Here is a 16,784-nt window from a genome sequence, read left to right as displayed (position 1 = left end):
TTCTCCATTTCCTGCTTTAATGCAGTTTCCTACAAAACCTTGAGCAAGCAGGAAGTCATTCTGATGGGGCAAGTTAGTGTCAGTCAACATGAGAGGTGTGCAAAGAAAGAAGGCTTTGCACCCATAAAAAGAAAACTGTCTTAGAATTTGATATTATCATATATGAAAATAAGATTGGCTGATCCTCTGGCCCAACTCAACTCCAAGACCAAAGAACCACCAAGCAAAAAGTTCCCCATGAATTCTAATAGGGACTTACAGGAGGATTTTTCCCGACGGAAGAGGGTTGGGAAAGGAAGTCAACGATCCGTGCAAACAAGAGGAAGAGGAGTGCCTTATATAGCTCAGCAGAGCATCGTGAGATTTGGTTACAAGGAAGCCTCGGCTGAGTCTCGTGAAAGTTGATTTCAGCAGAGCCTGGGGAGATCTGGTTACAAATAAACCTTAGCTGAGTTGATTACCAACTGTGATTAGGCGTAATGATCTTCAATGTCTGTGTCCTGGTCACGCAGGTGGCTTCGTGCTCAAGGATCCACCCTTTTCCCTAAGGGAGGGGGTGGGTGCCGACCCCTGGGCTACCACAGCTGGGGAGAAGTGGGAAAAATGACAGCCTTAGCATATGATGCTTGAGAATCTTAATGTTTGTTTATGCCTTCCCCCTCCACACACCTTGACCCCCTGTAGGAACTTAAAATATCTAACTCCAAGGAAGGCCTATCACTTAAGAAAGATTAAGGATCAAGATTAAGGATTACAACGTTAGTATTAAATCCAGGGGTATGTAGTATAATAGAGTCCATTGTCACTGGAAAGCCATTTGAGTGAGGTATGCAAGGGTAGATTCCACTTGGGAGTCTAACCCATGAAATGATTTAAACCTGGGGTGCAGTACTAGCTAGAGGCTTTTAATTCAAAGACATCACCTTTTTAAAAGGAGAAAGCAAGATGGTGGTCAGTGTGCACCTCCTGGTATAACTGGTGATCAGTTCAAACTGCTAACATTAAGGTCTAGCAATTCTCCAAACCAAACTAATTTGGGACAAATCAATAAGATCTAGTCACTCAGCTAATAGGAAAATCAGAGAACTCTGCAGACCCAACCGTATTTACATGTACTACCATTTTCTTTACTGACATACCTGGATGGCTGCACTGCCTGGTCATGTAAAGCAAATTCCTAATAATACCGCATTTATAGGACCAGGAAAAACTCAGAATAACTAGATGGCCTAATAGTTCAGTGTCAGGAACAAATGGAAGCCAAAAATCTTGGTCCTAATCTTTTCATTTAATCCATCTGAACTGACACAAGCCATCTGATTTTAGTAATGAAATCCTGACCTTCACTTCTAACCTAGGCTGCCTGTAAAAATACTGAGTCTGAAGTACAGTACACATAAAAATGATTTTCTAATTTGTCTCCAAGACAGTGATACTTTGTTTTGTTTTGTTTTGCTCTGTTTTAATGGTGATGTGATAGACATGGGAGAAGAACGGGGGAAGGAAGCACGAACAAATAGTTCACGCAAAACTATTACCTTGAGGGCTTTTACACATAAAAGCACATTCCTGGAACAAAGGATTTCTGTAAACAGTTCAATTCATAGACAGACTCACTGCACTTTTTAAAATGTCTTTTATTGGTTGTACATTTTCTCATGAGATCAACACACCGTTGCTTTCAAGGACATGGTGCCCCTGAATACTCAATGTTACCTGTCAAGTCTAGTTATGAAATTCATAGCAAGTACTTTGACAGAAAAAAGATGGTTGGGTGTTTTTTTATTGTTGTTTTGATTTTTTTTCCCCATTCTTGCTGTCTTCTCTATCTTCAAATTGTTGTTTGAATCAGTTCATAGATTAACACAACATTGAACACAACACATAATGTGAGGTTTTACATACACACTCACAAACATCCCCAAACCAGTTATGGTGTCTGCAGCTCGTTCCTTCCTCGTCAGCGGCAGTGTGAAACTGAAGAAGTTCCTGAGATGGGAAACCAACGTGAAAGCTCCTCATCAGTGGAGGAGTTCAAGTTTGACTTAATCTCCCAATTTCATTTTCTTTTTGAAGTGACAAGAGGGGAGCCAAGAGGTAACTACTCTTTAACTACCACTTGGTTCAACATCTCATCCATTTCCTTGGTCAAAAACAACAGTTCAAAGAAATATTAAACATTTCGTAGCACATAAGAACCTTGCTCTCCCTTTACTGTGCTTTCAGAAGAGAAAGGAGGAAGGCAATTATAAAGTTATACTTTTTACAAGATACTGTAACTGGAAATTTCACCACAGAATGAGCAATATGTTATAAGGCAAAATTACCCCCACCTTTGGCAAGTTTTATAATTCCTTGTTTATGAATTGACAGATACCAATCACCCAAGCTACTGAGTAGGCCCTATCAATGGCATTTGCATGAAAAGGTGAATTTTTCTAGAATAGGGATTCAGGATAGGTGGCTTTTCCAAATGTTAAAAAACAAACATGACTTCGTTAAAGCCACATTATCCCTCATTCCAGTATATTTCTGGAAACTGTATTATAACTTAACCTACATCAACCTTGGTGTTTGGATCTGCCGTAAGTCCCACACATAAGCTATCTCCCTAATTTCAGGATTCTGAGATAACATGACCAATTATGATAAACAGTAGTTCAAACACACACACTCACACAACCTGGAGAATAGGAAAGCTAGACTAAAATGAAATTACCTGAGGGGCACTAAAGTCAATAGAGAAAGACAACAAGGTGGGCTTCCCCATTAAACAGGTGTTTTAAGTACAACCCTTTGGGGCTTTATTGGCGTTATCATGTGATATTCAGAATTTCCCTTTCCCCATACAGTGATGGTGCATGCTTTTGCTTTAAGGAAGCTGCTCCACACATCTCCACATAGGAAAACAGAAAGTGCAGTATATACCACAATTCCTTCTTTCCTTCTGCAGCTGACAAGCAACATTCCCAGGACCCAAACTTAATTTAACATTCACCTCAGATGCATGGAAACATGCCACCCACTTCCTTCCGAGGTCCCTCCTTTATGGACTTCTAATGAATTCCGTACTCTACCGTTCAGCCTGCCTCATTCATAAAGAAAAAATACAGCAGCTCCTGAAGAGATGGCTTCCGCCAGGGAAAGCCGGCAGCACGCTACGTGGAGCAGAAAAGACGAGGACGTCCAGGAGGGAATCCAGGAAACAGCACTCACCCTCCCTCCCATTTCAAACCCTCCAGGGCTTCAAAGTCTCCTGCTAAACTTAACAGTATTGGAGACAGGTCCAGAAGGAGACCTCTCTGATCTCTTTTCAGAATATGCCATGTGCAGGGAGGAGGAATCCGGGATCCCAGCCAGCACGTGGAGTTACTTCACCCCAGGACCTCGGGACTGTAAAGAGCAGGCTCGTTGCCACCTGCCCCAAAGCATTTTTTTAAAACAACAAACATGGTTACAAGTAAATTCGAGGTTCAACATAGGAAAACAATCAATCATATGTACAAGTAAAATGTGTCTTCAACAAAATTCACAGAATCTAAGAAAAGAAGTGTTTGTTTTTTTCCTTATAAAGACAGGATTAATCAATGGAAGCAGCATTTTCAGTTCTGAGGCTGAAACACAAAGGAAGCTGGGGTAAGCCATCTATTTTACTAAAATAAAGTTCAGATCCATATGGAAGTGTGATACCTAGAGTTTCATCAAGATTTTCACAAAATATATAGAAAAAAATGTGCATGTATTTAAATAAAGAATTTAAACTAGATCCCCAGCATCTCTTTTAGTCTTAAGTGATCCAATTTGAGGATTCTGTAGAGTAGGAAATATGCTCTGTGTAAATTACTTATATTAAAAAAACACTTTTCCTCTAAAAATACTTACTATTCTATTAAAACATCATTTCAGTTCATATAGAAAATCACTCCGCTCAGAAAATTGAGACTAAAGAATAAATCCAACACAGGTGTGATGAAAGAGAGACACTGTCCACATCTTAATGGAACCTCCTCAGATGACTTTTACCCAGAGATTAGCCAAGAACACCACAAAATGTTGCTGAACATAATTTGACACAGTGTTCTAAAATGAGTGTTGTGAAGCCCCAGCTGTTAAATTTGGTTTAACAGCAAACATCCAACTGCTGGAATTCACCATAGCCTCTTTATGTGTGGACAGAAGACACCTGAAACGATTCCGTGGCTGAAGCATTCCTTTGTGTGCCCAATTCTCAGAGATACACCACTGCGTTTTGCAGCAACAGCATCAGTCCTCTCCCTTTACTAGTCCCTCCTACCTGTACCTGTGAAAAACCCAGCAATGGGAGCTCTGAAGCTTGAGTCAGACAGTACACTTCTGTGTGTCAAAACTGTTGGAAGAGCTTCACTTTTTCCTATGGGTCAGCCAACAAACATCACAACAAATTCCTGCCTCTGCAAGCAGAGAAATGAAGAAATTCCACCAACCAGCAAGAGCTCAGCCCCTGCCATCCTTCATCACCAAACGGGTGAACGAAGATCAGGTCAATCCCAACCACTTTAAAAAAATAACCAGTTGAAGGCTCTGCATAGTTTGCCCACCATGTACTGATTTGGTACATTTTCTTTCAAATGATTCACACTTAAAAATTAAAATAAATGGGTCTCTTCTCAACTTCCCATCTCCCCTAGCTGTTAGGCTAGTCAATAGAGCAAAAGCCTGGGTCTTACTGATGTGGTTGGCTACAAAGTTTCCAGGATTCTTGGGGTGTTTAGGGTCCTCGTGTTGTCACGGCATCCAAAGCTCTCAAGCCTCTAATAGCCACAGAGACTTTGAGTTGAAGGGAACCATGGCCAAACATTAAGACTAGTGGTTGACGGAGGGTTGGGTGGGAAGGGCTGATCCTCACACTAACATTCCTTTCCATTCCTGACAAGTAACCCTCAGGCATATTGGTGAACTTTGTCTGCAAAGCACAACTGTAGCCTCAACTCTTACCTCCCCACCTACTGAACAGACACTCAGACAGGTGACCTGGAAAAGATGAGAACAAAAGAAAGCAACTATTTCTCCCCCACGATTCGCTGCTACTGAAAATTCAGACTGGCTTTGAGTGTTATATTTTAAAATAGTAACTTCTGGCTCTTCTGGTGTAGACCTGTAGTGTATTTCCAAGAAAAATCACAGTTCTTTGTATTGTGGAAAAATTATGCTCCTCCAATAATCACCTGGGTGTCCACCATTCTCTTCAAGGTCAAGGGGCCCGTTTTTGAATTTGTATTTCTTTACCCAGAAGGTACAGACGGATCAGTTGTAAATGCCTTTTAATGTTTTTCTTTCTTTTCCTCAACTATCTTATCACCCTTCTAACTATTTACCTTTTTTCCTAGGTGGGATCCATTTTAAATGATGAGTCTTTAGAGTCAATAACACTAGGGAAAATTTTCTGATATCCACCGTAATACCCCTCTCTGAATTTTCTTCTATCTTCGGTATTTTTAAAGAAAAATAATAACACAGTTTTGGCTTTTTGATGGATTTTTCCCTTAAGAGATCAACTCTGTAGTAATACTGTAAATAAGTTAAAGGAGGTACCTGTCTGCCAGCTTCTTGTATTAGCTTGCTATTCCAGGGGTTTACAAATTTGGCATCGTTCTCTGCATTCATCTTTTCTCCCAGCCCGCAGCACGATTTCATATCACTGGTCGGCCCGATGACAATGGCCTGACTTGTTTGGTTTAAAAAGCACGCAGATTCAAATATAAATGTCTGTAGTGATCACGTGACGCTAACAGCTACCTTCTGGCCACAGTACAGTGTTACCTAAGGGGAACAGATACACGACCTAACTGCTCTTGTTTAAAGGGCAAAGAGTTCTTACTTTCTGAAGAGAAGTTTTGTAGAAGTGCCCTTAGACGCCCCTTACACTTCCAAGAATGGGGAACGAGAGAGTTCATTTAGGCAGACTGAGGCAGAATTGTTGATTTTGATATCTGATCAGCAAAAGGGCTAGGTGAGTTCCTCTCCACAAGAGTTAAGTCTGCCCAGGTCACTGTGCTGATGGAGGAATAGTAACAAGCAAACACAACAAGAGAAAACAGAAAGGACTGTGGATGGCCTGGTCTAAGCACAAACTCCAGGGATTACTTAGAAAGTTCTATTTCATGCATTAAGTCACACGGAAGTGCCTGAACTTGCCTGTGCTCTCGCAGACCCTGATATCCAAGCCCTGAGAGCTTTAGCCTCATTCTCAGAAAGGGATCCTGAATCTCAGAAATGCAGAATGCAACCTGGGGAAAACCTACACACATCAACATTAACTGCCACAAAGAAATCTGTCCATATTGGTAAATGTAAGGAAGAAAGGACGCAAGTCTCCTGGAATCTAACTGACAACTCCCAAGAACAAAGGGCCGGAAATCCAAGTTCAAATGACAGTACAAATGATGTCAAGATACTGAAAGGCCCCATTTCTTAGCAGGGGAACTAGGCAGGGAACTTGTAAATGCTACTTAGAAACTCACCTCAGAAAAGAGGTTTTTTGAAGAATTCTGCTTGAAAAAGGAATTTGGGTCAGGAATTGGAAACATAACTCCAAGCTTAAGCCGTAATTCCAAACTACTCCATTAGAACTGTAATTGGAACAGTTACGTTTGCATAGCTGTAAACAGTGACTCTCTAACCTCAGAAAAATTACACATCTTCTTTGCAGACACCAGGAACGGGTGGTGAGGGACGTTATTTGGTGGTAACGTGCTTCCCTGGAAGGATAATTTCATTATGGAGGCTCTGGTATTCAGGTTTTGTTTCCCTAGGTGAAGAGAAAACATTCTTTTAGGTAAATTGCCAGATCAGATACTTAAATATGCCCTCTTTAGGGATTTCCAGGTGTCATTCTAAGTGTAATTTATGTTTTCCTGATGCTGTAGTAGGGGAAAATGTTACTGAAAAAATAGTGACTATCGCTTAACTAAGATGTGTTCTATTTTTCTGGAAGGAAAAAAGAGGAGAAAGCTTAGGTAACTGCGGAAGACAGTTATTTGTATGGCATTGTGTACAGCAAAGAGGGTGCATGTGCTGACAGAAAGCAAAAGAAATTATCCAGTTGTTCAGACTCCACAGAGAAGGCAAGACTTTCAATAGAGGCTTTTGAGCCCAGAAATTCAACCACAACTAGCAGCCCAAGGTAACTGCAACAAAAAGAAGGCGTTTGGCATCAGCCCTTTGAAACGGAAATTTAATGAGGCTTAAAAGAGGCCTGAGGTAAAGTGGCCTGTGCACACCTCCTCCCCCACGTCCAGAGACAAATGCTTAAGGGGCAGCTGTGATGGGGGGAGCTTGGTGAACCAAATCTACCCAGAGGAAGTACTTTGGTCCCAAATTACTTTTTCTGACTTTTTTAAAAGATGACCAAACGGATGAAGGGGATGCTATCTGCCTTCTCCTTCTGAGGTAAGTTTGGCCTCACAAGTTCCCAAATACTTGATACAAGTCCAGGGAAAAGAAAACAAATGACTACTAAAAGATTGGTGTCTGAGCTTCCAATTCCTCTTGCCTGGGAGTCACCCCAGGAGAAAAAGGAAATACAAAGAAGATACGAGCCGAAGATACAATTAACTAGTTAACGTCTAAGAGAAGGGTGCCTTTTATTTCCAAGATGAAATGCGATGTTGGTTATTGCACAGAAACGGAAAAGATATATATTCAGTCCAGTCAGAAGCAAACTGTTCCATTGGCTTCCAGAGCAGTTACAACTTAACCTGAAGAATTAGGGGGACAACTTTCACCAGACTGAAGAGTGCCCATCCTCTCTGAATTCATTTTCCTGTATCTGTCTTCCTAATCTGCCTCAGTAGAAGCTGAGCTAATTTTCACTAAATGGAAGAATTCTACGGACATAGTTAATCCAATGGAGTTTTATATTTGACAGTCTAGGACAGGAGTTGGCAAACTATGGCCTGTGGACCAAATCCAGCCCATTTCCTGATTTTGTAAATAAAGTTTTATTGGAACACAGCCACCATGCCCATTCACTTCCATATTACTTATGGACGCTTTCACACTATAACAGCAGAACTGAGTTGTAACAGAGACAATATGGACAACAGTGCCAAAAATATTTACTCTGCCCATTTACAGGAAAAGTGTGCCAACTCCTGGTCTAGGATATCACAGTCCACAGTCTACAAAGTAGAGGTTATTGAACCTACAGAGTCTATAAACTGGACACCCTCACCTTAACAAAAAAAAACGTTTCCAAAATTACATGTTCCATGTCAATGTACATTTTGCTAGGGAATACGTCCTAGCTTTTTTAGATTTCCGTAGGGATCCTGAGCATCCCAATTAAAACTCAAAAAGCATTGTTAGCTGCCAGCTCATTTAGTAGGGCTAAAACATGCTTGTGCATACACACACACACACATACACACATACACAAACATATCCCTAGACAAGACAAGAGAAACATGACCAACTAGATTAAAGTACCCTTTATATATTTTATCAGATTTAGTGGCTTGCTCTTCTCAGATTTTACTCTGGCATTTTTTTTTTTTTTATCTGAATACATAAAGTTTCAGGGTTCCAATTGAAAACTGCACCTTCATTTGAAAAGTAAAAAAAAAAAAAAAATAAGTCTTTTGAAAGTGACATTTATTGTAATACATTTCACTTGCTAATTTGATAAAGTGGAAAACACCTTTAAGCCAGCAAATCCCCCTTAAAATCATAGATCATGGATGTTGAGAAGGCAAAATCACTAGCTACCACGGGTTCTGATCAGTTCTATGAATTTATGTATTTTACCTTCAGCAGCAAAGGGAGCTGCACAGTCACAAAAGGATCTGAGTGGAAAATTAGGAACTATGCATCCTTTGCCCTTTCATGCTAAAGATAAAGTATTTTGTAAGACACCTTCAACTTGTCTGAGAAATGGAATCGTTTCTCTGAGCAGAGCTAACGAAGCCTCTTGGTCAACAAAGACATTTTTAGTGTTAAAATAGAAAACTATTAGCCCCTCTCTGCCTCCTCTGTAATTCTATGCCAAAGATACTAAAACGAGTGCATTTGAGGAAACCAGGAGCCCCTTTAGTCTGTGTGCTGGGATCCATGAGCTGGTCCAACCTCCAGATTAAAACATCTGTCAACGCAGAACAGACCAGCAGCCGAGGAGGGTAGGACCTCAATTAAAAAGCTCATCAGCAAGAGACAGGCGATAAATAGTAACAACAAAGAAACTAAAGAATGAAGTGATATGGACAGTTGAGTTACCAAGAATGCCATCTTGAGGGTCACCAACTGTAAGCAGCACAAACATCAGGATAACATATATTAATGATTTCCAAACTGTGTGCCAAGGCAACCTGGGGTGCCGCAACAAACTCATGGGTTCTTTACCTTTCAATGGAAACACAGCAACATATATTGGACATTGTGTAAACTACTACAATTAAGTTGTTTGGGCCTAACTACTTGATCAACAGAATTGGCTGAGGGGCACCATGAAAAAATTACTAAAGACCACTAATAGCATGAACGGAGAAACTTAGGGAATCTATGACACGTAAGATTTTTTTCTTAGGCTCAAAGAATATGCAAGTACCATAGACTACACATAATTTTGAGCTATACTCACACATATGCATTTTGATTTCAGAATGGTTTCACCAAGAAAGAAGCTGCTTACTTAACATAATTGTTCCGAGTATGTATCAGTGTGAATTAAATATAGTCTTTAAAATCACAGTCGGTTCCTCTGCCTCATTGACTTTAAGCATGGCAAACAGAAGGCCGTGTGTGACATTTGGGACTATCTGGTTGGTATTCTGTGAACAAATATATACATCTGTGTGAATTCTTACACCTTTAAGGTCACCATTTTGGGAGACTCCACACCTATTCCAGCAAGGTGGACTTTGCTTAAACACACACACACACACACACACAAACACAACTTTTGGGGGAAATCTTCATTTGAAATGATCTTCAGAGCCCATAAAATGATGTTTTACAAAGCTTCCATGGTGGCAAATTTAACTTCTGAGGGCAGATTTAACTTCTCTGTACTGCCAAACACAACTTAGTGCGGAGTCTGATAAACAAGGTGAGTCAACTGAACAGGAAAACACCTGGTAGGGTGTTTCTGATAAAAACAAAATTAAACTAAACTGAGGAGTAACTCTAAAATGATGATGCTACATGGTACATGAATGGAGGAGGGGACGGACTCTGAAGGCTTTTCTGAAAGAGAAGTGGCAAAAGTATTTTAGTAGCATTATTTATATAAATATATAATCTCTCAAGATGGCTACTTGGAAGGACACTATTGATTGATACATACACATACATGGTAATTGTTTTAAAAATCATCCACATCACTTTTTTGGCACACCTCTTAAATCAACCATACAGACATTTTTACAAATATAAAGATGATTTATAATACAGACACAATTAGATGATACCAAATCAAATACATTTGGAAAAAGAGCATGATCTCTTTTGTAGAGATATATTGGTTTGCAATAAACCGATAGATATAAATAGGGCTGATATTCAGATGGTCCATGCTGGTAGAGCATTAAATGTTTGGAGTATCACCCCTGGATATGGCCATCTATTTCTCTATATATACATATCTGTCTATATGTACAGGAGAGTCCCAACTTATATCTAGTTTACATATCTCAGATATTTATTTTCAAGTTGGTTGGTTAGAATATGCAGTAGAGATCTGCAAAGAAAAAAACCATGTTCTAAAATTTGGACTAGTAATTTTATCGACCTGGTCTACTTTAAAACCTGAGATACCTAATCACCATGCAGAATATTGCTTCTACAGGGAATTGGCATTTCAAATTTCAAATCACTGTCCTGGGAACATATCTTCCCTGATAGTGGCAAAGATGTCCCCTTAGAGAGGATAAGGAAAGAAGTAGGATTCTTACTATACTATGTATGTTCAAGGGAAAGTCATTTTAAGTCAATTCTAAAACCTCTTTAGGAGGTTTTAGACCAGAGTTTCCCACACTGCCGCACAGCAGTCACATGAGGAGCTTCTAAAAAATGCCAATGCCTGGGCCCCACCCTGGACCAATTAAATCCAAATCTCGGGGGGCCAGAGAGTGTACCCCACATCCCAGGGGATTCCAACGTGCAGCAAGGTTTACAGACTAGCTCCTCCTCCACCCTGATGAACCTATGATTGTTTTGTAAGGTCAGGCCTTGGGCTCTCACAGATCAGAGAGGCGAACATGAGAAACACACACCTTGTTAAGAAGGTTTTGAAGTAGAAACCACACTGGGCAACAAGCAGCATCTGATCCAGACTGGAAAGACGATTTCACTTTTCATAGTTCACCTACAGCCATCATGAATGACTCCGGACTTTTTCCCCTACCACTTTATGTTTTTGGTAAGATGGGTAAGTAGAACAAGGAATAGAGCTGTGATTTTCTTCCCCCATAGTCTCACAGGGAGAAGCTTCCAGATTTAGGAAAGTGGGTGAAAGAGAGAATGGCCATAATCACTGGGAGACTACCCCTTTCCTAGCAGGATAAACGAGGACAGCGGTAGCTTCAGAATGGATGAAGCTGATGTTGAATCAAACAAGTATCTCTTGGAACTGGATGTGAAGAAGTGCAACACTGGCTCCGGGGGGCCACCCTGAGCTAAAGGCCAACATCGAAGAGGAGAAGAAAGGGAGATAAAAATAGGTCTGCACTTCAAAATTTAAAAGGAGAAGGAGAGAAGGATTCAAGGGAACGATCCTCTCCAAATCGTAAACCCAAAGAAAGAGAGTGTGTTCTTTTCTCTATTATTATTTTTTTAAATAAAAATCCTCTCTCTTTGTACTTCAAGAGTAGCCTTGTATAAGCACGATGTCCAAAAACAGTGGTTCCTTGGTGATTATAGATCAATAGTTTCCCTATGGATCACTTTACTCCTTGATCCTAGACTAGGAACCTACAGGCCCAAATCAGAGAAGCTGTGGGTGTATTTAGACATGGGAAAGAACTTTTGTTGCTAAGTCAACCTGCTCTTACAGTGGAGCTAGCTACTGCATTATGCTGAAGAAGGAGGTGGCCTATAGAAATTTGGAAGTCTATGCCTAGAAATGAATTCAACCCTCTCCTTTTTGTTTCTAAAACTTGTCAAAGAAACTATCTGTTTTTAGTCGTCTTCTTTGCAGCCCTTCCATTAATCCTAAGGCCCCTTCATTGAACAAGAGCATAAAACGAAGCAAACAGTACATTAACTACAAAGCTTTCCTTGGGGCTTATATATTGTAGGAGGAACAAAAGCAGAAGAAGGCACCGATTCTCTGCATGGTTTGACAACATATTTCCCCGCAAGACACTGATAAATATCCTCCTTACTAAATACAGATGGTCACAGACGCCACTTGGCCAGACTTGTGATTTATCACACACACACATACACACAGATGGGTAGATAGAGAGACAGTTATAAAATCACATTCACAAATCACAATCCATTAATATGATACCACAGACGCCAAGAGAATCGAATGTGTGACTCTGAGCTGGGACAAAGTGGTTTTCATGTTTTGCAAAGTTAGAAAAAAAGAGTGTGACTGGGATACTTTGCCACTTCACATAAAACATGTGGTGATTACCCAGGACTGAGCAGAAGTTTGGAAGGTGGCAGCAACCACGACAGCTGGAACAGACATTTCACGAGAAGAGCTCCTTATTGATATTTTTATAATACTCTTAAAGATGCATATTAAATAATTCCTCCTGAACCACAGGCAAGACTGAACTTAAAAAAATAAAAGCCCTATAAATATTGCCAACCCAAACTTCTCTTTTGTATCATCCTCCTTGCATAAAATGGAATCTTTTTAACCAAGCGCTTAAAACATAAATATTAAAATAAAAAGTGGGACAAACTACAAATCTACTTACAATTTCATCACTACTGTAGCACCTTTTTCCAGGCCAATGCATTCATTTTGCAAAGAACAAGAGAAGTCTCAGAAGCTTAAGGACTCATATGACACATCATTAAATATTTAATCACCTTTTTAAGTCCTAAGCCTTTATCATATTTCATCCATCTAGACAGTTCATTCTATACTATAGATTCCAAGACCCCCTTTGTGGGGAAACAAAAAGGAAATGGGAGGGAAAAAACCTTCGATGAGGCAGGGTTTAATTATCTCAATGATGAGCTTCTATTGGCGCTTTAGTGAACTCACTTCACCCCATCAACCCACCATTCCACAGGAGGGTCTATCAATTTGAGTCCATTGTGTTTTTTTTAGTCTCCAAGAATCAGTTTTACAAAAGATGCCACATCTGTTGCTTTGGATTCGTGTAGGGTGAAAAATGGATGTTGCTGGAAAAGAAATGAAACATACATGGTATTAACATTTGTCGCTGAAAATGTATGAGGTCAGCAAATAAAGACTATTTGATTAAACAAATTAAATACCTCCATCAGGGCAAAGCCAGACTCCTCCTACCCTTTTTTAATTCAAGCACACATCTAGTGATGCAAACACTTGAAAGATATCTCTCAGTTACCATGCCTCCCATTTCGATAGCTCTCTGTTACCACTAGAGACAATCTGTTGCTTTTAAAGAAACGTAAATAGGCTACATAAATCCCATCTATGATAAAATACAAGGACTAACAAAGACTTCCAAAGCTTTGGCAAATAGCTCTGTCCTCACAAAATAATTTTAGACTGGTACAACAGGAAAATAATTAGAAATTTCACAGATTTATGCACTTTCATTTCTCAGAAGGGTACCAAGAGAAACCAATTTTGTGGAACATGAAACGTGCAAGGCAGTTTTTGCCCTTGACATTGGAAAGCTTGCTTGAATGGACACAGGTAACAAAGTCATTTTCTCCACCACATCTACACCCATGAGTGATATTAGGACTCTCTTGATGAAGAGTGGATCCATCTGGAAAACAATGTAGACTTGCCAAACTCTAGGTATATGTAGAGAACGTTCAGCTCAGAGATTAAACATTGAAAAGGGAAAAAAAATGACCCTATCCACCCAGCTCAGAGTAAGTAAACTCTAAAAAAATTTCAAGTCTAGCTCTTTGCGGGAGGAACAGTCTCAACACAATTCGAGAGGCCACATGCTCGAAAATGATTCTGAAAGAAACGAAGCTGTTTTCTCTGCACAAAGACAGTCCTCCCTAGATTGCTCAATTTTGTTACAGTAAGTGCCTGACTGTTGCATGGAACTTTAGACCTGTAATTAAATAAAGGAGTTGCATTAGCTCATGACCCACAGTTCTTACAGAGGAAATAGAACCAACCGAAGGAACCAGAAAGGACAGTTCCTTCAGGTGGAACCCAGCACACGGGCTTCCCACCCCCTCCCACCACACCCACCTCCCGGCTTGTCTGGTGGTACTATTTTCAATGACCAGTTGCACGGCTAAAAATGAGCATTTCTGCCTGCAGACATGTCGATGACTCACCCTGTTTCCCCTGACACTGGGGGTTTTAGTATACAACCTTCCTGTTGCCTAGCTGTAGGTTTTCTAATTATATTTGTTTGGAACCTGACAGCAGAGGGCTGGATGAGTCAGCACTGCAGGGAACCAAATGCCCACCCATGGAAGTTTAAGAAAGCAATGGAATCAATGTAATGGGAAAGGAGCAAGGACTGAAAACCCAAAAGGAAGGTAGGTGGTCACTGTGAAGCACTGTGACTCAGAAAATGGGAAAGAGCTTTTCTGTCTCGGCCTTTTGGAGGATACAGGTTGGACGCTGGCTCAGAGCCTCTCACATCCACTCTACTAAGTGAAGTTTGAGATGCAGGGTCCTCCATCCTGAGTTCCCGGGTGACTCAGTAACAGCACTGCTTTTGCTTACTAACCACTTAACACAGCACACTTACCAAGAGCTTTATCATCACGCTTATTAGCCTTCCCACATCCTCTTGACATTTAGAGATCTTTTAACATGCTTAAAAGCTTTTTGCTATCAAAACAGGACATGCTGAGCCTCTGATTGTTTTGGTGACCATTTCCAAAGCCTGCAGTCCCACCTTGCTCTTGTTCTGCTGGTGGCTAATAGCTCACGGCTGTAGCCTGAGCCTGTGAATGACTTCAATAACCTGACCTGAAGTCTTTATTTAAAAATAAAAAATAAACAATCCCTGGGCAAGTTTCAGTTTATTTCCAGGCAGGAAAAATGCAGTGAGAACCAGAAGGGCAAAAGGAAGGGGAAAGCAGACAGGCATGTGAAAATGGAAAGTGTGACTCGCCTTCTTGTGTGGGTTTTGAGGCTGTAAAAGGTTGGGAGGGAACCAAGTCCCTTCTATAAGCAGTGAACCAAGAATAGCAAGGACAGTGACCAGGACAAGGGCAAAGGAGGTACCACGGAAGAATCCCCAGACCATAGTCCCAGCCTAGGTAGTTCAAATGAGGAGCCAGGTACAAGAAGGGGGGACATCACCACCTTTCAGGTTCACTGTTGTGCGTGGAGAAAACATGAAGGACCCTGAACATCCTGCCAGGGGCAAGAGGGGCAAGCTACAATCAATCACCAATGGTCTCATATCCCATGCAAAATACCTCATCCCTCAAAGCTCCATTTTACTATGGGTTCAAGCATCCTTGTGCAACACTGCAATTCAATTTAGAACGTCCCAGCCTATTTGGAGAACATGATCGCCTCACTGAGCAACCATTTGAATCACCTATTTATCACTTCTGAAGGTTGTCATCTAGGATGAGGTCAGCCAACTATGGTCCAGGGGCCAAATCCAGCCTACCACCTGTTTTTGAAATTAAGTTTTATTAAAATACACTGATTTGTTTCTGTATTGAATATGGCTGCTTTCATGCTACAACAGCAGAGTTGAGTGGTTGTGACAGCAACTATCTGGCCCACAAAGCCTAAATTATTTCCTATCTGGTCCTTTACAGAAAAAGTTGGCTGACCCTTGCTCTAGAAGAACAAAACTAACTGAGCCAAATCCCCCAATGGAAGTTTGAGGAATAGGTAAGTGGGATGATCTGAAAGGGTATAAACACCTCGATCCAACTTAGGGAGAAAAACATTCAGGATTTCAATAAGACGTAAACATCTGGGTTGGGTTTAATTATACTTTTACCTGGAAAATGGATTTTTTCTCCCTACCTCCCCACCATCCCCTGAAATCTAAACAATAATAGCCTCACTGCATCTGTTTTTCCCAATGCTAAGCACAGGGAGTCTGGACTCAGATTTTCCATTTAAAAACCTCAGTTCCACAGGAAAGCAGAGAACAGTCATGGTCTTAAAAGGAAAGTCCATTTCCAGTACCACAGAGCCTAATCCCATAAGAAGAAGGGGGAGAGGACCCACACAAGCTTATAACGTTAATGTGTCAGTCACAAAACCCCAGTGTTAGAAGATTTTGGAAAGGTAGAATTCAATATGCAAACCTGATACAAGTGAACACAGCTGCCAATGAATATTAAGCTAGAGCTCAGAATCTTCTTCTTAAGTGTGTTTCAATGAAGGTTCTGATAAGAAGCCACTTGGAAGAAAAAAATGTTCTGCATTTTAAATAGCCAGAAGTATATAGAAATTTTATCTGAAATTAGTGCCAAACAAGGTGGCTTTAAAATAGGATGACAGGCTCCATACAGTCCCCCAGGAATCATTCTTTGTTGCACTTTATGTGAAATTAAGTTTAGAAACCTCCAGAGTACAGAACAAAAAAAGAGTAGCCAGGCTTGAAAAGGCCTCTGACTAGTTATTTAAGAAAACAGAGACACTGAATAATGGAAAAATAATCAAGCTAATAAGTTTTGATTAG

The 16,784-nt window shown here is 40.5% G+C and overlaps 1 protein-coding gene across 2 annotated transcripts in view; it reads right to left on the bottom strand.

The window, feature by feature from the left end:
* Positions 1-1,617: 1,617 nt before the first annotated feature.
* Positions 1,618-16,784, bottom strand: part of MAP2K6 (mitogen-activated protein kinase kinase 6) — a 120,890-nt gene continuing 105,723 nt past the window's right edge. For both annotated transcript variants that reach the window (XM_037808852.1, XM_037808853.1), the window contains exon 12: positions 1,618-13,341. In XM_037808852.1, coding sequence (XP_037664780.1) covers positions 13,264-13,341 — 78 coding nt within the window. In that variant the 3' untranslated portion in view covers positions 1,618-13,263. The remainder of the gene's footprint in view (positions 13,342-16,784) is intronic.

The sequence above is a fragment of the Choloepus didactylus genome, chromosome 18, assembly GCF_015220235.1.
Source record: "Choloepus didactylus isolate mChoDid1 chromosome 18, mChoDid1.pri, whole genome shotgun sequence".
In the NCBI taxonomy this organism is placed as follows: domain Eukaryota; kingdom Metazoa; phylum Chordata; class Mammalia; order Pilosa; family Megalonychidae; genus Choloepus; species Choloepus didactylus.
This window is presented reverse-complemented; position numbering and strand designations above follow the sequence as displayed.